The sequence below is a fragment of the Pelobates fuscus genome, chromosome 11 (genome assembly GCF_036172605.1).
Source record: "Pelobates fuscus isolate aPelFus1 chromosome 11, aPelFus1.pri, whole genome shotgun sequence".
Classification (NCBI taxonomy): Eukaryota; Metazoa; Chordata; class Amphibia; order Anura; family Pelobatidae; genus Pelobates; species Pelobates fuscus.
In genome coordinates this window covers 108,128,274-108,151,969 of record NC_086327.1, presented here as the reverse complement: position 1 = coordinate 108,151,969, position 23,696 = coordinate 108,128,274, and the positions used below count along the sequence as shown (strand labels likewise).

The following is a 23,696-nucleotide window of genomic DNA, read 5'->3' as shown; positions in this document are numbered from 1 at the left end:
TTTGCATCTTCTATGCTTGGAAAGCGTTGTATCTTAAAGTGACACTATAGTGCTAGGAATACAAACATGTATTGCTTCAATGCTTTCCTATAAGGAAATAGCTGACACGGGATGTCCTCACGCAGAGCTTGTGTACGTCCAGCGTCAGTTACGTGACCAAAAGTTGCCTAACCATCAGGAAGTGCCTCTTGTGGCTGTATGACAGCCACTTCAGGCAGTCTTAACCCTGCAAGATAATTATTGCAGTTTCTCAGAGATTGCAATAATTAACATTGCAGGGATCAGTGGACAGGGAGATTGCATCCAGATGACTTCAATGAGCTGAAGTTGTCTGGGTGCCTATAGTGTCCCTTTAAGAGTCTTCCACTTTGATAATGCTACATCTTGTTACTAGATCAGATACTATGTTCTATTACCTTGATCCAAGCAGGCCAAACCAGATAGCCAACATTCCACATGGCGTTTGTAGATCTTGATGGGTGGAACAAGGAAACACTAGGTTTTCTTTTACAGTGGATTGGGAACTCAAGCACAGAAATATGTTGAACTATTTGTACATATTATAATGTAAAATCAGGCTTGGTTTGTTAGCGTCTGGCCTGCTTTGTATTCATGGAAAGCAATCAATATTGTAATTTGTTATTCTAATAAGAAATCATGTATTAATAATTCATCTTCACTTAACCACTCTTCTGTTTAAGTTGTCTTATTTATCCCAGCTAGCATTTATTAGTTTAACCAGCTTAAATAACGAATAATAACTAATGGGCAGTATGGGCAAGTTGGAAAAACAGCTGGATTTCGTCATCTGCTATGAAAAATAATGTGCATAGCTTGTTGTAGATGTGCCGCAATAGCCGAGAAAACAATGTTAATTCCAAAATAAAATCTGTTCCAAATTTATGGTCCTTTTTATTTTGAATGTTAAAGGGTCAATAAAGGTACACAGACCACTTAATCTCACTGGTATGGGAGGCGTGCCCCAGTCGTTTTTGCCCTGCAATCTAAAACATTTCCATTTAGTAGCTGTCTGTCCTGACGGCCACTAGAGGGTACTTGTGTGACCCCATTACTCGGTCATGTGAGGTTCGACATTGAAGTCCTCAAATGCTGATCATAGGTAAGCATTGGATTCTATGATTCCCAATGAGAAACCTTTGATTGAACGAGTGCCACACATGCATTTCTCATCCCAAATGCTTCTCTATGAGCAGCATGGGATTGGACGAGAAGCCAAGGAAGCGATGCCTGGTGAATGACATTGCAGGAGGAGGAGTAGGCAACAGCACCAAGTGAGATTCGGTGCTGGAAAAAAAGTTAAAGGGCACCTGTCATACCCCAAACAGCTTATGCCAGTTAGATTGAGCATCATATTCTATCTATACATGGTGCTAGCAGTTTTGCTTGAAAACCTATTTACAAATCGTTTTTTCTCTCTGCTGTCAATCAATACCTCAGCGTGCCAATGCCTTGACTGACAAAAGAGAGAAGAAAATAACTTGCACAAGGGAGGCATTATAGGGATCACTATTGAGTTAGTAAAACATGTTTGTATTCCTAACGCTATAGACCTCCTTTATACTGGACTTGGGGGAAGAATGGAATTTCCAGCAACTATATATTTGTCTGCTTGACATCACTGCTTTCTGTAGCTTTTTTCCCCATCAATAGTTACTAGTAACTGTCACTAACAGGGTTATTTCACTAAAGTAAAAATTGTCAGGAATTCAAAGGGAATTTCCCATTTAAAGCGGCAATATCATCGTCTGGGGACGATGTGACATTGCCTCTGGGGTTTCGGTGGTCATGCACCACCATCCTCTTCCAGCAGGTCCTCTTCTGCTCCTGGCACTTCAGCTGCCATCAGCCGACTTTACTGCCATATTTTTGCATGCGCAAGAGTCCAGCAGAGAGGTCTAATGGAAGATCTCGTGGGATCCTTCATAGACAGAGTTAATTTCCCTGCAGCCGTCGCTGGTTACCACTGGGGGATTGACAATCGTAGACGCCGGTAGTTCTGCACAGTGTCTAGAAATGTCAGATCAGGCGTAGGAAAAATACTAGACACAAAGTAGTCCCTAGATTGTCTCAGTATATCTTTTGACTGGGTTGGGATTTCAGTGAAATTCCAGCACAATCATTATGAGTATTACATATACATTCTATCTTTATGAAATCCTAATTTTGCAGGTGGTGGTGGGGGAATTAACAATGCTGCTTTAAGGCTTTAAAATCTGTTGGTTTGCCGGCTCAGAGGTCATGGGCACGCTACAGGCAGGCGAGGGGACGAAGGTTTTTTATTTAAAAGAAACTTAGGGGAAAGCTATTGTCCCTTGCATGCGCTCTGTCTGCAAGGGAAATATTTTTCCGTCTGTTGTGACTATGCACAGAATTGACACTGGCTGCCTGGAACAGAGTTCTGTTCTGCCAATGTCACGTGTGCTGGGGGTGCAACTAGCTCCCAGCACACACGTGCAAATAACTCTGTATTACAAGCTGAAACACTGCACATACATACTCCTACCACCATGACCGCTACAAATCACTAAATTGGTCATCGTGGTTGGAGTAGCCCTTTAAATACCACACATTACTACTCAGTAATACTATATACTGCATAATATTGGATAACCCTCGGTACATCATTGCAGAATATGTTAGTACGTTATACATAAAACCGCTTAATAAAGTTGTTGTTTTTTTTACCCTTTTTTTGAAACTTTCCCTCTGTAAAATGAACTGCTATCTTTTCCAGCGGTGAAAACGAATGTGGCAGTGTTAAATATTAACAACACACATGCTTGTGATTGTGGTGTCAGATCAGAGTACACCTCTCGCATTTTACTGACTACACTGGGACAGTTTATGCATGTTAATTTCATGGAATGGCTTATCAAAAATTGTGGAACAAATGGGGCCGCAGAAAGGTAATAGTCCTATAAAATAGTTTATTTTGTTTTGATTTTAAGTTCTATAGTCCATGAATACATTGTTGTGATGTAAGTTTTAGCGATCTTGCCAAAAGTATCAAAAAACATCACAGTAAAAGTATGACCTTTACAATAAATAGGCGTAACTAGTGAATTTTTTGAGTCTGGTTAGTAAGTATGCTTTTATTATACCTTTTATTCCCATTTGTGTCACTGTTTTGCGGTTTTATGCTCCATGGAAACATATAGGAAATTAAAGACTTTGATACAAACCATCTGTCCCAGTATAGCTGATTTAAAATTCCTAATTATTTATAATTGTATGTATATATCTGATTTGCTTCTGCTGGTTCTAATTTTTAAGATTTTTTTTTTTTGTAGCTGAAGTCTTCATGTTATATTTTGGATTTTATTTTACATTGAACAGATCATTTTGGAATTGATTTATTAACCTACAGGACAAAGAAACGTCTGGTTTATATTACCCCTTTTTGTTCGATTTCCTGTCTTGGGCGTGACTATTTATCTGTTTTATTTAGGCTATATATTTTTTTTTTTTATTGGCATGTTATGTATGCCCAGTGCTACTGTGCACTGGCATTTTTTAATGCTTTATTTTTGTTTTCTGTGCTGTGTTAGACATTAGCACAGAGAAATGTACACGGTTATACAGATTGAACCTTGCTCCTGCTCACTTAATTGATTTCTAAATATAACCCTCCATATCTCAAAGGGAAAGTATCAGCCACAGTGATTTCAAACCTTTTTCAAATTTAAAGTGCTGTTATTTTTTAAAAATTGTATTATGCTTTTGCCAAAATATAAAGGGGGGAGGGGTATCTGTGTCCCCAGTTGCCCAGAGGTTAGATAGGGGTCCTGAAACCATGAATTTGCTTGGCTCCATTAACCATCCCTAAGTGCAATGAAGAGGGACCCCAAAGTGTAAAAAATATATATATATATATATATATATATATATATATATATATATATAATAGAAACAGAAATTCCTGCACTCCAACTTATAAATATACAGCCTGGTGCCCAGCAGCAAAATAATATAAAGTAGAAAAAATACCGGCACTCTAGGTCTTCCAAGCGATGTTATTTATTTTCTGTCAATCCAAAGGTCAACGTTTCAGCCCCGGTTCGGGGCTTTCATCAGGACACATTAAAACTTTTAATGTGTCCTGATGAAAGCCCCGAACCGGGGCTGAAACGTTGACCTTTGGATTGGCAGAAAATAAATAACATCGCTTGGAAGACCTAGAGTGCCGGTATTTTTTCTAATATATATATTTTTTCTAAAGTTGCTGTTTAGTTGATAGGAGAGTGCGCTGGATCTTGTGTATTGTTTATTATATATATATATATATATATATATATATATATATATATATATATATTAGAAAAAATACAGTCACTCTAGGTCTTCCAAGCGATATATATGTATATATAATGTGTATGTATGTATCTATATGTATCCTAAAAGGTAGCAGCACTCACGGAGTTTAAAAGTCCGATTCTTTATTTGGTCATTTTAAAAATTGCGATCAACGTTTCAGTCCTCTAAACTGGATTGATCCTGAGGAAAGTCCAGTTTAGAGGACTGAAACGTTGATCGCAATTTTTAAAATGACCAAATAAAGAATAGAACTTTTAAACTCCGTGAGTGCTGCTACCTTTTTGGATACCTGCATAACCAAGCCCTGGCTTTAGCACCCGGCATACAAGGGATAACTTTCAGTGTGAGTGCAAGGAATTTTTTATTTATATATATATATATATTTATAATTTGTGCTCGGAATCTCTATTATGTTAATGGAATGTAGAGAAGGAGCAAAGTTGGTTGAGGTGTGCCGAAACCAACGTACGAGTAGGCCTGTAAAAAAGAGGGCAAAAAGGAATTCAAAGAAAACACACTTTATTGCAAGTTTAAATTGCGAGATATCTATCTGACACCAATCGATTCTAATATTGAATTGTGTCAGATGAGTAGCTGCCTTGGCCGAAACGGATTTGTGATAATCGTAAAATGAGGACCCTCCATATTTGATGCCCAAATCAACCACCTTGTGCATATATAAATCAAGCTCTTCTCTCCTATGAGGCTACACCGTGCAGATAACATCGCGATAAGTGCCGAACGCGATAACAAACTGTGGGATGGTGAGTTTTTTATTCAAACGTGGGTCTCTGGCTCTTAAGACTACGGAAATGTCCCCGTAGTTGTAAGCTCTATACTCTAAGACGTCTTGGGAGGCTATGAGGAGGGACATTAAATTGACGTCTTTTCCATCAAGAATATCTTTCTTGATGGAAGCCAGAACAGAGTGGGCTGGTGAGGTGTGGGTAGTGGGAGTGGTAGTGACTGGTGGGGCAGGGGAAATGAGGGGTATGGCAGTCAGAGCGGTCGAGGTTACCGGTGTAAAGACTGCTGGGGCTGTAAAGTCACCTGGAGTGGCTATGGCTGATTCCACCTTCAGCAACCTGCTGTTAATGGATTGCAGATTGGCCAGTATAGCAGCCAGAGTTTCCTGGGTGGAATCAGAAAAGCCAACTGAAGGCCCTTGTGTACTGGTGCCGGGCCTTGGTTCGTAGGCCTGAGACGTCAGCAGTTTATAAAGTTCTGCTTTCCTGGCGGTGGCTGGAAAGGGGATTCCCCTGAGCCTTAGTTCAGCCGATATTTTTGGAATGGTCCAATATCTTAGGGATCTGGGAGTAGAAGGAGTGAGGGATTCCACCGGAGACCCAGGCCTGGCTGGCGTGCTGGGTATATCGTCTGATGGGGGATCGATGATTGGTTCTTGCGACATGCTGAAAGGAATATTGATATGGATAAGTAGCGTATAGAGGAGATGGGATGAAACCTCTGGACAACTGGCCTGCTAGCTAATGCCGAAGCGAAGAATTAAAATTTTGGAACCAAGTGACAGATGAGGCCCTGCTATTGCCAAGCGGCGGTGAGAGGCTCTACCTATGATTTGGCCCGAGGGGATTTTGTGGACACCAGAAGGAGGTGACTGTAAGAGATTCAAAACGTGTGGTCGTGACATGGGAAGCCCTGACTGTAGCCCTACAGAAGAGCGAGCAAGGTGGCTAGCTATGATTTGGTCGTGGGGCTGAACCTCTGTGTATGAGGTAGGGGTGTAGACATTGCGGACCGTAGTATTATTGGGGGAAGCTAGGGCCAACACCTAACCCTGAAAGCCAGTTCTCTACCCTGACGGGGGCTTGTCTCTTGCAGGAAGTATGTAACGTATGTAGATACTGACCTTGAGTGTAAGTTCTGTATATAGGAAATTGCTCAGGCGACTTCAATATATAGGTCTATATATACTTAGTATAAGTATCAGTCCAGGAACCTAGGGGTAAGAAAGATGCTAGTAGGCCAGAGGCGTGCAATTGGTAATCCAAGTGTAAAAATGTAGAACGTATGGAATTGTGTGTAACAGAAACACTGTATCATAAACGCTCATGTAATGAGAGAGACCTGAACGTAGGTCCAAATTTTTTTTGAGACAAGCCCCTGGGATCCCAGAACTGAGCAATATTATTAACAGATATGCAGGCGAAGTGAGGCCTTAGAAGGACGTAATAGTAGTAAAGATTAGGACGTAGAAGGCGTAGTGAATCTGCGCAATGGTGCAGGTCTACGTAAAGATATGTAGAAATTAAAACAGAATTTAACATTTAATATAATAGTACACTGGAGAGTGAGGCATCTTTTAACCTGATGTGTTTAAAGTTTTGAGCCCACTTTGGGAGGTGGGAGGGTATTTGTAAAAAGGGCGTGGAGGCTGAAATGAGGCCTCAGGAGAAACGTAAATTTTTTAACCTTATTTACCTGATACCGTGGTACTGGATACTGGAGCCACCTCCTGAAGTCTTCTTGACAGAATAAGTAGTACCACCTAAAACATTTATTTAAAATTAAGGAACCTGAGTATAGTATTACAATTAACAGGGATTTGCAAATAAAACTACTGAAAAAGTGAGCGTGGAGTTTGATAATTTTTTAGAGGTTTTTGAGGGGCTAGGCCCTGCAACCGTAAAGGGGAAACTGTTTCTTTAAGAGAAAAAAAGCCTAGGATATATACATAATTTAAATGTGACAGTGTGGTGAAATAATGACATTTAGAATAAGGAAAGATATGTAGGTAGAAATAAAGGTAATAAGGTAAATAAAATCATACATAGAGGAACATACTTTAATATAAATTTTTATAAAATGCATAGAACCTTATGCATTCGTCTACCGAACGTGGGAGAGAGCGATACTATGACCGGATGTAGATTAATGAAAAAAATAAATGTTTTGTAACCTAGCCGTTCGTATGTGTTTCGTCTAACGAAAGTGAGAAACAGGCGAACGCAAGGTGAGTATAAGCGTACGTGAGTGAACAAAATTCGTGTGTACTATGCGGTCGGCTAAACATTGCCCGAACGCAGAAGTACATGAACGACGGGTTAAACGAACTGGTAAGTAATATATCTAGGGAGCCTATCCCCGCGTTTTTAGGCCCGAACGTGGGAAATAGCCGAACGCTATTCCTCACGTTGAAGCTTACGTTTGCGTGCCGGTCTCGTGACCGGAAGCTCGGCAGCCGGGTAGCGAGTCGGGAAAGCCGCGGGGCAGCCGGTGGACGAGCCCTGAAGTCTGCGGTAGGTGCTGCTGGAGGGAGACTGCTTGCTTGCTGCAGAATTTTAGTGGGAACGGCTGACAGGAAATACAGGTAACTATGGTGACAGTCAACACAGCTTGAATGGCAAAAGTAAGTAGGGGGGTATTGCATATTGCTTTATGCAGAGGCAGACAGTCACACGGTGAAAGCTGCACATAGGTTTGATACAGGATATCGTAACTAGATGACCAATTCAGTTTCCGTTTGGTAAGCTGCATCTCAGCCTGCTAACAGTCCTAGCACCATCTGTTGCTACAGAGAAGTTGCAGGAGATGCCATTAAGAGACCTTCGCGTCTACTAAAAATGCAAATATTGTTTTCAATTAGTTTTTGCAGCTGCTTTATGTATTTAAGCCTATAGATTGAAATAAAGTGCTACATATGTTAGTGGGTTCCAATTTTGTAATTATTTTATTTTCGTGATTTCTTTATTGGTACCTCTGATGATAATCTGTTATTAAAATGGATGTAAATGTTGTAGGCTATATTTTAGGCTGTATAACACCCACTCGTATGTGGGGATTTTGTTTTGGTTCTTTTTAATCTGAGTTCTAATTAAAACCTCAATCTGGCAACTACAGGTGTGAAAAGCTATACTAAATAATAAACCAATACTGTATTTACATACATAACTAATATATGTATTTTTTTTTTCTTTTTCTTAATGCTGTAAGTCACATTATGACTCAAGGCTGCAGAAACAAGCAGCCTTCAGAGATGTACATCTGTGTCAGCCCAGAATAAAATAAATAATAATTGGAGACTTAGTGGCAGACCTGTGACTGGTGCATTACCCTTTTGGCAATGCTTAAATCAGATGATGTACCGGAGATCAGCATGTGACTTGTGATTTACTTCTAACGTGTACCACCTGCTCAGTTCTCTGCTGGTAAATTAGGTGCCCGTATTTAAATCCTTGCCTCTCCAGGAGAACATGCTAAAAGATTAGCTCATATATAGATAACCAGAAGATTAAATATTCTCTAAGTACCATAAATACTTGCGATCCTTGCACAGTTTGTTGCATGGAGTTCACCCGTCCTTTTTATTAGTGCTGGTGCAGTATGCTAAAATTATAGCTTTACACCAATCCCTTTACTCTGACATTTTAGGAGAAATGACATTTTAGGAGCTATGCATCCCCTCTGGCCAGTTCAGGTGTTTTCATAAATCTTTCTATGAAACTTTCGTTCTTTGTTATCATGACTAAAAGTGCTTGCAGTTGTGTCTGCGGCAAGCTGTGGTGTTTTTCAGTAAGACACTGGCGACTTGGCTACACATCACTTAACCTCTTCACTACGGAGCACTTTTTAGTTGAATAAATAATAGCAAAACATTTATTTGATGTATGCATAGCTAGCATTTAAACAAACCATAACACATCAATTTTGTGTATAGGTTGCTTTAAATTTGACATTCAGAGGATAGTGAGTGCGTGTGTACACCAATGCCTGTGCGTTATGCGAGCACATTATTAGACTGCGCTTTGTGGGGAGAGTTACTCGGCGTCCCCAACAGGGAAAGTAACATGTGACAGAAGGACAGGACCCCGAAATCAGTGCTGTCCTGCCACATTGGGAACGGTTCGGTGCAAGGTCTCTGTATGTCTGTGTATGCATGCTGCTGATGGTATAAACCAATAAAACAGATTTTTTTTGGTACATTTGTAAGACCTTTGAGTGCTCTCCCTCTTGAATTGTATTGTATACTTTTCTGGAGATAACAACTGGTCGGATTTATATCACCTTAAAGCTCGTAGTGCTTGGCACTGTGGATATATCTCAATCTTCACTGACCAATAGAAAAAATAAAAAGGTGTTGACATATTCACTACCTGTGTGTTGTAGAGTCAGAATGACTGTGTGCTATATTCTCCCCTCTAAGGAGTGCCCATAGAGTCTTTTGTTATAGAGTGCAGGTAATACAATCACAGTGCACAGTCATCGTTACTGGTGCAGCCATTGATATTTAAAGGGACTCTCCAGTGCCAGGAAAACAAACCGTTTTCCTGGCACTGCAGGTCCCCTCTCCCTCCCACCCCACATCCCAAGTTGCTGAAGGGGTTAAAGCCCCTTCAGTAACTTACCTGTATGGGTCAGGATCCGCCCACGCTCCTCCCCTGCCGACGTCATCCGGCGGGGGAGACCTACTGAGCAAGTGCGGCCGGCGGCGGAGGAGACCTAATGCGCATGCCGCGCACACGCATTAGGTCTCACCATAGGAAAGCATTGAAAAATGCTTTCTATGCTTTCCTATGGGGATTTCAGCAACACTGAAGGTTCTCACATAGCGTGAGGACGTCCAGCGACGCTTTAGCACACTTTTCGTGTGCTATATAGACGGAAGTGCCCTCTAATGACTGTCTAGTAGACAGCCACTAGAGGAGGAGTTAAACCTGTAAGGTAAATTTATTAAAACTGCAATAATTGCATTTGCCGGGTTAAGAGTAGTGGGAGTTGGCACCCAGACCACTCCAATGGGCAGAAGTGGTCTGGGTGCCTGGAGTGTCCCTTTAACATTAACAACATATGCCTTTGAAAGTTTTCACATATATTCTTTCTTTCCTGTCCTGTATATGTTCTCATCCTTCCTTCCTGGTTACTTGTTTTTTTCTGTAATCCATCCGACTTGTAATTTCCTCCCTGATTTAAGCACCATAAACCCTATGCAACGTATAGATAAAATGTTATAATGTACCTGGTGGAAACCTATTCTCACTGTAACATTCTGAGTAGCATGCACATGTTAAATGTTCCAAATTCTTATGTGTTTGTGTGGGGATTTTCTTTTGTTACCGTTCTGTAAGTACTTTTTAGTTTACCGGTTACTCCAAGTGGTCATGATGATTGGAGTCTGTATGTGCAGCAATTCTCTATGTAACGCTGCACATAAAGATAAAATATACATTGCTGCTGGAGGCGATAATCTACCCCTGGTGTCTTTAACTTGCCGGGAACAAGAGCTCCAGTCTGGCTCATGTTTATTATGCACAGCACATATTGTGCGCCAGTTGTCAGCACGCATTGAATGCTGGCGACAGATTACCAACGGCAGCAAAATATGGGGTTTGACAGCCAGGAGGCTCTGATTATGATCAGGTTCTTAACCTACATGTGTGGTAACAAGGTAGCAAAGAACCTGCAAACAAGTTGCCCCATTCCTTTTGAATTGGAGATGTACTATGCCGACATCAGTAACTTTAATCCTCTCTGTCATAGTGTTAAAGGACCACTATAGTGCCCTGAGGGTGCCCCCACCCTCAGGACCTCCCTCCCGCCGGGCTCTAGGGGCTGGAAGGGGTTAAATTTACATAATTTTCCAGCGCCGGGAGCGGGGGACTCTCCTCCTCCTTTTCGTTGTCATCGGCTGAATGCGCAGGAGCCGTGCGCGCATTCAGCCAGTCCATAGGAAAGCATTATCAATGCTTTCCTATGGACGCTGGCGTCTTCTCACTGTGAAAATCACAGTGAGAAGCGCCTCTAGTGGCTGTCAATGAGACAGCCACTAGTGGCTGGATTAACCCTATTATAAACATAGCAGTTTCTTTGAAACTGCTATGTTTATAGAAGAAAGGGTTAATCCTAGCTGGACCTGGCACCCATACCACTTCATTAAGCTGAAGTGGTCTGGGTGCCTATAGTGGTCCTTTAAGGTGTTCAGTAATGACTGCTAGTTCTGTAGTCAAAGCAAATACCCAGTTTCTAGCATCATAATGTGCTAGTCCACTTTGTGGCGGGGGCAGAGTAAGGCCTCATTTGTAGAAACCTCACTCGGTTAGATTGTTGCAGATGTGGATATTCTTTACCACCTGCCGAAGATTCAGAGTATAACACGGCCATTCTAGGTCTAGCACCTCGTCGGAAGAAATTGCTTATAATTTTGGACCCCCTCATTCTATTGAGCTCTCTATTTCTTGGATTTCTTGCGTATATCCTGTCTGGATAATAAGCACATGATGGTAGTTGAAAGGAATTAATCAATTGAGAAATATTACAGCAAAACCATGCTTGGAGCTTAGCAGAGTCGCTGGTCACTCTACTTAGAATTAATGCTATAAAACATTTACCTTCTCATTTATTTGCCACACTAGCTTTGATCTTATGATTACCCAAAGTTTTCTTTGTCCTCTCTGATTGTACATCAGTACTTTGACACCCACTTCCTCGTACCGTAGTTGTTCTAGCATACATTCCATTGCTCCTTCTAATCTTCCTTTCATTAAGCATTTCCTAGTTCCGTGTTTTGATCATCAAAACATTGTAGATGCAATTATTTTCTGAGATACATTTGCATGAGGTGCCTCGCTTTACATTTTTCTATTAAATAGAATTGACACATACCTATACTGTTTCACTAAAACCTGTTGGCCAAGTTATAACAATATCAATTTTTTTTTATTGTCTTTTATATCCAGCTTTAACCATTGGGTTTTTCCAGCTATGGTTCTACTTCCTGGAATTGAGGTTTTATGACACCTCTGTATGTACCATTTATAGACATATAATTACACCTACAATTATGGCAATGCTCTTTTAATCTGGGAGAGGTAATTTGCCATATTCCTTTCATTTTTAGCAGTCAGCAACTGGGAGGAGGCTCAGAGTTTCCTTATGCCATCATTGCAGGACTCTGTAATTGCTTGTTATAAAAGGTTTCTTTCTACCTTGCCTGATGCAATAGAGGTCCCATTGTCAGGCAGTGACTGGAGTAATGAGCCGGGTATCTTAGGTAGGTAAGCGCCCGCCATCTTGAGAGCGCCACGAGGGAGAAGCGTTTCTGGTATGTTGCTCAATGTGTAGGACTGAGGCTAGGCAGGTTGCTCCAGACGTCTAGTGTGGACCGGGATATCCCCCACTGGTCCAACGGTGGGGGGGAGGGGCGGGGTTAGGATAAAAGAGTGCTTTAGAGTCCAGTACTTGAGGCCATGAGTGGGAAGAGTGGCCGTCCCCTCCGGCCTCGAGCACCAGCAGGCCTCAGTGGCTGGATTGTGGCTCCCGGTTGTCGATCTGCTCGTGTCTGGTATCAGGTTGTTCACCCGAGTGACCTCTGCACTTTTAGAGCTGACCTGGAGAGGGACGTGCCGAGTTTCTGAGTTTTCCCCCCAAAAATTGTCGATGTCTGCTCAGCTTGGCTGCTCGTCTCCGCCCCCCTTGTTTTGTTTTTCTTAATTCACAACTGTTTGCTCTGTGTATTGGGATAGTTGCAGTTTGAATTTTTTGCACTCTCCTTTACCCCATCATAGTGTAGAAATTTCACATTATTTTGTTTTTTGTTTTTTAGATTCTTTATTTATTCCGAGACAGAAGAACAAAGATAATGCAAACAAAGTAAAGAACATTGCGTACAATCATACATTTGTACAATCACATTCTCAATAATCCCTTCCATAACCTCAGCAAAGGCACAGCTGGTGATAGTTTAACAATAGTGATCCTTAATTGCTACTGCGTCCGTGTATCGAGAAGTAGAGCATGGAATAGTATAGTAGCAGATATCCTGTCTCGGTTTTTGTAAAATATAAAAAGGTGAACCGTACACCACAATACAAACAGTTATAAGAGCATATTAGAGTATCGCATGATCAGCAAGTGTATCCCGATTGTAAGTACTCACTGGTATTATTGTACCCACAAGTGGTCGCACAACTTCTCTATATTTCGTTTGCGACCGTAAGTCTTAAATTTGTAAGTGGTAGATAGAAAAGATGAAGGTAAGAATAGAGATAAAGAAAGAAGTCCCTCAGTTAACGGAGAGGGCATAAAGAGGGTTTAGAGGGATTGAGGGGTATGTGGAGGTATACGGGGGGAGGGGGGGGGTGCGAATCCCTGAGCATCGCCTGCGAGAGATGGATATACCGTGGGGCCCCTAACACAGCTCAAGGTCTGGGCCCCCAGGTGCCCGCCTCCAAATACCACCCACAGGAATACAGACACACACACACACACACAAAGATACACACATACTAACAGACACAAATACTGAAACAGACATACATACATACATATACAGACACATACACATGCATAAGGAGATACAGATACACACACACACATACTGACATACACACACCACACTGACGTACATACATACATACAGACATACATACAAACTGACATACAGACCCTGGGAGTGCACCACAATTTTGCAAAAGCTGATAAATATTTGTCTGGTCAGTGGAAAAAATATTGAGGTGCAAGGGGCAGCCTTACAGCTGCAGAATCTATTGATAATAACTACAGTGTATTTCTAACACTATAATGACGTCTGGCCATTCCCCTCCACTTCAGCTAAAGGGTTACAAAACCCTTTAGTCAATAAACAGATTCCAGCACCAATGTCCCTCGGCGTTGGGTCAATGCTCTGCCCCCTCTGATGTCATCAGACAGGGGCTAATCTGCATTTGCGGTGAGCTCCACACGTGCATTAGGACCTATCCTGAGAAAAGCTAGCATCCAGGAAGTGCCTCTATTGATTGTCTGATTGACAGCCACTGGAGGCAGTCTTACTCCTGCAAGGTAATTATTACAGTTTTTCAAAGACAGCAGTGATTTACATTGCAAGACTCAGTGGGGCAGGGGCACTGCACTCAGATCGCATTAGTGAGATGAAGTGGCCTGGATGACTATAGAGCCCCTTTAAGCAACTGATTACACATATTTGTACAATCCAAATAAGAAATATAGAGGGATAAAGACTAGGCCAACATGGATGACTGCAAATCTCTGCAGTTATAAACCACTATAGGCCAGGATACAGACCATCTCCTTGCACCATAACCTATACTTTGAACAAAGGTTTTTGGAGTGTCTCTTTAAAGCTTTTTTCATTTGTTTCTGCAAATTTTGGTATTTCAGGGAAACCGGAAGAGGAGCCACAGAGAACTTGTGTTTTTATTGTTGTAAAGTGAAATTTAATTGATTGCTTTTGGTGTAGTACTGCATAGGTTTGAAGACATTTGTGTATCATATACGGTACATAGTATTCAATCCATCTTCTATGCCAGAAATATATGTAAGTATCAAGAAGGTTGTGTTCCTACGTTTTTTTTATCGTCTGGCCTATATTTTTCTGACACGTCGTTTTAGTTGGTCGGTGTCCATTTCTTTTCCAGTATGAGTCGGCTAAAATATTTTATCAATGATCTCGCCAATTTTGTATTTAGCAAGTATTGCTAGATTAAATTCATTGATTTATGCAGCATTAATGGTAATACATAGGCAATTATAATAATTTAATTTTATGGCAACATAAGGACAGAATTGGGGATGCAGTAATTGCTTATCTGAGGTTTTCTGTTAAAGCAGAAGTTACTTGTACAGGGTAAGTGTGTTTGGAGGATGAAAACGGTCTAGAATAGATTTACTGGTTTTATTTACATACCCCGAAGACCCCCGATGAAGTCCTATTGTAGGGAGGACAAACTCAGAGGGCAAGACTGATATATTTTGGATTCTATCCCTTGGATCAGTGGAGCCAAGTCTCTAGACATTACTGGAGATGGTACCTTAAATACCGAAATTCCGTTCTTCTCTTGTGAGTGCGATTTTATGTTGCTTTTGCGATTTCATTAAAGCTGTATCACGCAACGGCTCATAGAATTAATATATCCTCGTTTGTGAATTTTTTTGCGTTATCTATAGGGAAGGTCTCTCGGAAAATAGTCATATATTCTTTGCTTGGCTGATACCCACTATGTTTTTTTGTGTGTTTTTTTTTTTGATGGTTTTAATAGAATATTATAATACATTAGCCTGCACTGTACCTGTCTAGGTTTAAATGGCATGTCTTGTACAAGACAGTTTTTTTGACTTTTTTTTTGTTTAGTTAAAATTGATTGTTAATTCAATTATGTACAACCTGGTTAATTTCATTGTCTGCAAGTCAGCAATCTGAACACTGTGGATTTCACTATAACTTAATGATATCTTGTGTTAGTGGGCGATTGTCACTCCCTGATCCTGCAATGCCCGTAGCTTGTCCATTATGTTAATGTGTTTTGTTTATTGTTTCTGCATGTTTTCCTATGTAAATACCTGTACAAAACTACTTCAGGCTTTCAGATACTTCCCAAATAAAGTCCCAAACTGTTTTATTTGGGAAGTGATCTCCCTCTTTTTTTGTGTGTTTTTAGTTCAGCCATTTTTATTGAGTCAGGACAGCGGTGTAATATTGAATTCCCAAATAAAATATAGAAGTGTTTATTAAAACACTGTGATATTTAGTAAACCATTAGTACTGTATCCATTTACTTCAGTAAAATATTTGGGTGTTGGGGTTGTTGTTTCTGATTGTTTTATCCCTTTTTAAATCCTAAAATAAATGTTGAAACCTCTCCAAGGTGGAAAAAAATCACAGGTAGCAATACAAACAGTTGGCCAGCACGTGTTTGCAAGTCTGTATTTGTGTGCAGAAGGTGTATACCTTTAAAGAGTATGGTCAAAAGGTGCGGCAACATGATTGCTTGCCAACTTCACTTTTTATTGTACTTTCTTTTATCACTTTATGTACTCTTGGAGGAGCAGTCAAATCATCATAAATCATTAAAATCCCAGTTTATTTCTAAATTGCAAGTGAAAACAAATAAAAACATTCACAAGAAAAATCTGTCTGACCTAAGACAGACCATTCCTATGACGTATATTGTTGTTGGTAATTAATATGTATTATCAGTCTGTTGGTTTCTTTGCCTTATGCCCTTAATTACTGCTCACATTACGCTATCCAGGTGCCTGCTTTGGCCTTCCAGCTAATAGACGGTAAATTCGTCCATATTTAACCTTCTTTATTTAGCCCATTACTAGATATATACCTCTGGACTTTGATGTGTGTATTTAAACTTTTCTAAATGCATTTTATATAATCTAAACTTAATGGAACACTAGAAACACCATAACCACTGCTGCTCCTACTTTGAAGCTTCCACTAGCTTTCATAAGCTATGCCCCGCACCCCAGGCTTAGCTCAGAGTTGTAAGCTTCTGGCTGAGAAGAGGCAGGGATTTTCACCCAGTGGGCTTCAAAAGGAGGTGTTCAACAAAGTGAGAATGGCCACAAATTCAAAATTAATATAAAGAGAATTTCAAATGTAAGGACAACATAGCCAAACTGATCACAGACGTTTGTTGGAACATTTTTCTAAATCTGCTCTTTTGGCCTAAATTTTGAAATTCCCTTTGAATTCCTGGCAATTTTTCGCTTCACTGAATAATGCTGCCGTCAGAGTACTCCATACACCATAACCACTGTATCACACCATATATAATTTTATGGTATTATTCTAAAAAAGACTGATGTTATGAGTCATCAGACCTCAGAAATAAAAACTTTTCCAAAAGGATTCCACAACTTTGGCCACCAGTGTATAAAATAAATTACCGTAACACAATGTACCATATATACGACACATGAGTCAACATATTAATAGTTAAAAAAAAAAAAAAAAAAAAAAAAAGTCCCAAAAACTAGGTTGACTAATATGCTGAACCTAAAAGACCTTGATATGTGTCATTGGTTTAATATATAACTGATGCATGCAATGCTTTCGCCCTTCTCATATATCGTTCACTTCCAAATTCTTTTATCTGAAAGTATCATTTCTGGAGTGCATGCCTCACTGTTATCATTCGAGTACACTTAGGAATCGTTATTTACTCTTTATACACAAATTTCGGGAGAACTAGCAGATGGCATCACCTCTTGCAGTATTGTATCTTTCGTATGTAAACACTGCTGACTGTCTGGAGCGATTCATACCATTTTGCTGACTCCAGGAACCCAAAATTGCTTCAGACTCTCCACATGCCTGGTTATTTTGCCTAGAATACTTTGATACGCTCACGTTTAATATTAAACAGTTTGATAAAGGTTTGCTATAAACCAGGGGATGACAACCTTTGGCACTCCAGATGTTGTGGATTATATCCCCCATAATGCTTCTAATGCCATAATGCTGGCAAAGCATCAGGGGAGATGTAGTCGACAACATATGGAGTGCCGAACATTGCCTAGCCCTGGTATAAACCAGGTGTTTGTGGCGTGAAATAAATGCCCCATCTCTGCTCCATACATAACGAGGAAATGATAGTCTCATCAAACTTTTGGCTGAGGTGCTGAGGAGTGCTGCTTGGCAATCTTAGCCGATCAGGGTCGTCTAAGTTGATTGATAATGCGGAAAGTTTGGGTTTCCATTATCAATGTAGCTGACTTGGAGGCAATCTCTAGGTAACAAGATATCATTCTTAAACAGTTTTAAATTAAACAGAAGGCACGATGCCAGAGCACTGTAGACCAGGGCTTGACAAATTTGCTTTGAATCTAGGAGCCAGCTAAAAAAAGTTAGGAGCCATTTTTTTTTTAACTTAAGTTTTATATTCAACGACAAAAATACAATTATTAAAGAGACACTATAGTCACCAGGACCACTACAGCTTAATGCAGAGGTTCATGTATCTATAGCCTGTCCCTGCAGACTTTTCAATGTAAAAACTGCCTTTTCAGGCAGAGAAAAGGCAGTGTTTACATTGCTATTTAGTGACACCTCTATTGGCAGTCACTCAGACGGCCACTAGTAGTGCTTCCTGTGTCTGTGCTGCACAGTGTGCAGCACCTATATCCAGCGTCTCCACGTACTGCATGGAGGGGCTGAACGTTCCCCATAGAGATGCATTTATTAAATGAGATGCTGATAGATGCAGCGCACTCGCAATAGAACACACACACACACCATGACAGGCAGGCAGTCACACCCACCCACGCAGGCAGGCAGGCACACACACACACACACACACACTATGTTTGAATAAAATCGGCTTACCCTGGGGCGTAGTGGGCGGCATACTGGGGGTCTGTTGAGGTGGGTATGCTGGGAGGTCGTGGAGGAGGGCAGCAAGATGGGAAATGCATAGGCGGGCTGCAGGCTGTGCAAATAGTAGGTGGGCGGCGAGGAAGCTGTGATCTCCCTGCACTGCTCCCTCGCGCGCCGCTTAATGAGACGGGGGTGGTGGAATATGAAGTCATATTCCGGTCCCACTAAGTGGCACGCGAGGGAGCAGTGCAGGGAGATCACCGCTCCCTCACTGCCTGGCAACAATATGCGCAACCTGCAGCCCGCTTCCACGATCCCCCATCTAGACGCCCTCCTATACATTCCCCCAGCCTGCCGCCCACTTCCGAAATAACAGGCTCACATATCCCAGGCACCAAGGCAAAATTCCTAGGCGCCATAGTGAACTGGCGCCTGGGATTTGTCGAGCTCTGCTGTAGACAACATAAACACTGCAGTGAGTTATAATGGTTATGTTGGTTAAGGTGCCTTTAAAGACTGCTATACATGTGTTATAAAAATATATATATTTAAATTTTGTGACCTCAGCAACACCCCTTACAGTTTACTTCTGAGACAGAGGAAAAAGCCATAGAGAGACTTCAATAGCTGCAGCCTTAACATCAGTATCTGTGACAAAAGAATGCATTAATGAGTAAATAGCAGATGCATATTTTATAATGTCTTTTCATTAGTGGTTTTGTTGTATGCCATAGTCATGTTTCATTGATTCTGATCTTGTTTGTGTCCACATGTTAGTTTAAAATGAATCTGTCATTACAGGTTCACTTTAATTTAGAACATTTCCTTAAGCCATGAATATAATTATAAATTCCATACTTTTGGAGACTTTAATGAAGTACTTACCTTATCTCCAGTGCTGCCGGTGCCGTCATCATGCAGGGTCAATGGGTATTAAGGTAATGTAGCATTAGGTTTTACCTCGGACGCCAACAAGCTGAATTAATTTCCAATGCATTGGTATTTGAATAGTGATATTTCTCACTCAATTCCTATGCTCTTCTTCCAAAACTGATGACATGATTGCTATAGGAATAAGCACAGCAAATACAAGGGATGTGCTGTAGTTGCTGTGACTGACAGCAGGAGAACCTTCAGAGGGTTCTCCTGCTCTATGTTTCTCTATTCATTCGAATAGAATCTAGGAGTCTGATTCTCTGTTTATCTTGGATACAAGGAGTGCTCGTTTTAACTTGCCTTTTGGAAGTGTAGTTTTAGTTAATAATAATTTTTCACTAAAAACAAGACCTACATTTCCTTTCTATGCCCATATACACTCTTCCAGGGCAATTGTTTGTGGGTGAACTTTACCCCTGGTGTGGTTCTCCAAGGTTGCTTCCATTATTTTCCATGTATGCATTTTGCTTAGTTTGTTTTCCCTTTATGGTTTTACATCTGTGGATGCTTATTTCAGATACAAAGTTTTCCAGACAATTCTTTTTAGACCGCTACATTTGGCCTTCGTGGTATCGCGTCATGTGACCTTGAGCTTGGGTTTTGGTATCCTAGTAGTGAGACTGTGTACTCTGTATTAAGAAATGATTTATACTCACTGATGATTTAGTTATAATAATCCGCACAATCTCACACTCTTGTCTTCCTTACAATCGTGTCACCCATGTGTTATGATGAACTTGGGATCTGTACAAGGTTGGGGCCAAACATTTTGGACATTTTCTACCTGTACGAACGACCAGGACATAATATGCCAGTGCTAAAGAGTTGTCAGTACCTGTGCTGTCACCACGTAGGAAGAAGTTGATCAGTATAAATAAACCATGTTGTCCTTAAATTTTTGAGGGGTTTAGTGATGTTTGGGGCACAGTTCTTTAACAAGAAATTAATTCAATGGAGGGAATAGTGCAAATACTGACTTCTTGGGATTTATGTATGAAGATCCTGAAAATGAAATGCATATGTGCTTCAAAAAAAAGTAAGGCTAACACACACATAGATTCATTAGTCCGTGGAGTCTAAATCTGTTTTTGATTTTCTTTTTTCTTGTGGTTAGTTTAGTAACATTGTAGCATGCTTTTGCAATAGAAAGCTCTTTGTTTACAGTTTCTGTACTCCCTGAATTGTATCTTTGTCAAACAATAGAGCAGGCTGGGTGGAGTTTCCTTTAATCTTCACGCTGGTTTACTGGTCGGGAATTCTGGGGCTTGTAGTCTACCAAATTTGGGGCCACGTTCAGACTTTCCTGGTTCAGTTGAAATGAATGGAACTGGTATTTGCATGAATGAGGTAATTCCTACAGCTTTTGTTTTTCACTTGATGTTAAAGGAAGTTCTTTTTTTTTTTTTTTCAGGGAAAAGGGATGTGGTTTGTGATCTGGAAATAGTGTTGTGATATTTTTATTTAGGCAATTAACAAATGGTTTGCTTTCCTTAGGTAATGTGTTGGGTAATCTCCCAATGGGTTTGTTTCACAAATCTTGACCCACTTCAGATTTCCCCACGTTTTCCTTTTTTTTTTTTTTTATTTGTAGCACAGTTTTGAAACATTAATATATGTGAATCTTTATTTTAATTTCTAGACAAATTTCTTCTCTGTAAGTGAAGCATTTCTGATTCCAATATGGAGAGAACCCAGGGCAAGCTTTGCTCCGGCGAGACGAGTGTGAGCTCTGAAGATACGCCTTACTTTGCAGCCTTTGACTGCGAGGAAGAGCCAAGCTGCGGGAAACCGATCCGAGGGAGGGCAAAAACCCGAAGCTTGTCTGCATCTCCGAGTCCTGGAAGTACCAAGGATTTCAGGTGAGGTTTGACATGAGCAGTTTGAAAAATGTTTTTGGAGTACATATTGAGGAGCAGACTCTGTTAAAGGAAAAGTCCGGACACCATAACAACTTTATCTCATTGAAGTTTCAGACTTCACCAGAACAAGATAGGCTGAGCTGACAAGTGCCATCTACACAACTTTGAGGTTACACTGTTTATAAATGGTTTAACCACTTGCAGTAAGATGGTGCCTATGACTTAAAAAAAACCAAAAAAAATAATAAACATTAATGTACAATACTCTAATGTTCTAGTTCTCTTTGTGGTTAAAAAAGGTTTTGTTTGTTTTGTTTCTTATGTTTGATTTCATTAAAGGGACACTATAAGGACATCTTCATCTCACTGAAGTGGTCTGGGTACACTGTCTCTGTCCCCTTAGCCCTGCAGCTGCAAATTACATAGATGGCCACTAGAGGCGCTTCCTGGCCCTCCACAGAGTTTGACTCCGTAAAATGAAGCTGGATGTCCTCATGCTTTGCATGAGGACCTCCAGCGTTGTCTAAATCCCCATAGGAAAACATTGAGTCGATGCTTTTCTATGGGGAAGGTCTAATGTCTCTCATGTGGTTTAGATCCCACTCATTGGCTGACATTGGTGGAGGAGGAGCCAGGCCCATCATTGAGGGACTTATCCTTAATAGTGACATTATATATCTTATACCACTAGATTCAGAAATCCAAGTGGCACTGTCACCTTCTTGGGACTTTTTATAATTTCCAAAGACCCCAGACGGTATCCGGGGGTTAGGCAAAGGTGAGCTCTACTTACCTGAGCGTTTACCTCTCAGGTGCCGCCATAGTCTTCTGCTCGTCATCGCCATCGTCTGTCAGACGTAAGAAAAATACGGAGACAAAGTAGTCCCTACTTTGCCTCACTACATCTTTTGACTGGGTTGGAATTTCAGGGAAATTTCAACACCGTCAATATGAGTATTTTCTAAAGATTCTATCTTTAGGAACTACTCATTTTTGCACGGAGGAGTGTGACAGAGCCACTTTAAAATGTTACAGATATAGGAATACACATCAATACATAGATATTTAGTGTGAATGTCATAATGTTTACATATCAAAAGCAGTTGGTTCTGGTGACCCTATTGTTTGGTTATACCTCTACCTCTCCCCTCTGTCGTATCAGTAGAACTGAAATTAATAGGATTGTTGCAGCATTACTGCCTTGGGCAGTTGGCAATTAAAGCCAATCCAAATCTCCTCATAGAGATGCATTTAATCAGTGCCTCTCTATGAGGAAAGTTCTGTATGTCCATGCACGTACCTCCAGTGGCCATCTCAAATTTGATTACCGGTATTTATTTATTTTTTCAAGCAATTTTACAAGTTTTCACATATATTTTCAACCACATTAGTTGTATAATGCGCATTTAAAAATAAATAAAAAGAACCAACTCCAACTCTGTGTTGCTTGAGCTCATTTCAAATATATTTTCTAGGTGACGGATCATTTGTAAAGGTGACACTTAGGTAAACATTAGTAGAGACACAGCGAAGAAAAGTAACACATTTGTTTAGCACAGGATTTAAAAAGCATTCGCGTAAGCATGACTCTGCATATATATAACCACTATGTCATTCCTATGCCTTTCTTTTTTTCTTTGTGGTTTTTTTTTTTCCCACTTTTTTTTTCTTCTTCAACCAAGCTGCATTAGTAAGCGTTGAACAGATATCCTTCATGGCCCTCCAGACAGCTAGATTTAAAGTAGATTATAGTGAAATAAGACGAGCACTCCAAGATCTAATTTGTAGCAGATGCTCTGAACGTAATGTTTCTGGAGTCATACACAGACAGTCACATATGTTATACGTTTTATACAGTGTGTGCTTTGTTGTACTGTACATTACATTCAAAGTACAATATACCATCTGCAATATCCTTGGTAAGGATTATATCCATTTATGCCATAAGGATTTAGCAATACCATATTGTAGGATCTTTTTCTGTATCCTACAATATAAGCCTTGCATGACAAGACTGAGAATATCAGGCTGAACGTTAACCAGACATGGGGATTACACCACTTAATGCTGTTGTGCTAGAGCCAAAGAAGACTCTTTTCCATGTGAGTTTATTACCGCGTATTACTAAATATCTCCATATTTTTCCTAAATACTACACTATATACTGCTTCTCCTTTTTGCTTTATATAATAATACTCTGCTGAAGAAAAAGGCACTTGTATATACCAAGGCGGGCATTATTCTGCCCACAATTGAATTTAGAGCTGTTCAGAAAGCTCCAATAATTGTAAGTGATTTTCCACATTCACCTTACTCCAATTCTCACTTATACTCCACAATTGGATCACTTTCTGTTTTTTTTTATTTTACATAAACCCCTAATTGAAGCGCAACCACTAACATTTTGTGAGAATCTATCAGTACAGCCAAGAAGAGGAAACTTTGGATGGTAGTTGTTGCTACAGGACTAATTTAGCGCTTAA

The 23,696-nt window shown here is 40.4% G+C and overlaps 1 protein-coding gene across 3 annotated transcripts in view; it reads left to right on the top strand.

The window, feature by feature from the left end:
- The window catches only part of NADK (NAD kinase), a 110,147-nt gene that overhangs the window by 47,058 nt on the left and 39,393 nt on the right, over positions 1-23,696 (top strand). For 2 of the 3 annotated variants that reach the window (XM_063436388.1, XM_063436386.1), the window contains exon 2: positions 20,994-21,213. In XM_063436388.1, the coding sequence (XP_063292458.1) occupies positions 21,035-21,213 (179 nt within the window). In that variant the 5' untranslated portion in view covers positions 20,994-21,034. Of the gene's footprint in view, positions 1-2,827; positions 2,928-20,993; positions 21,214-23,696 lie in introns of those variants that run through there. The other variant, XM_063436387.1, reaches the window with a different exon arrangement.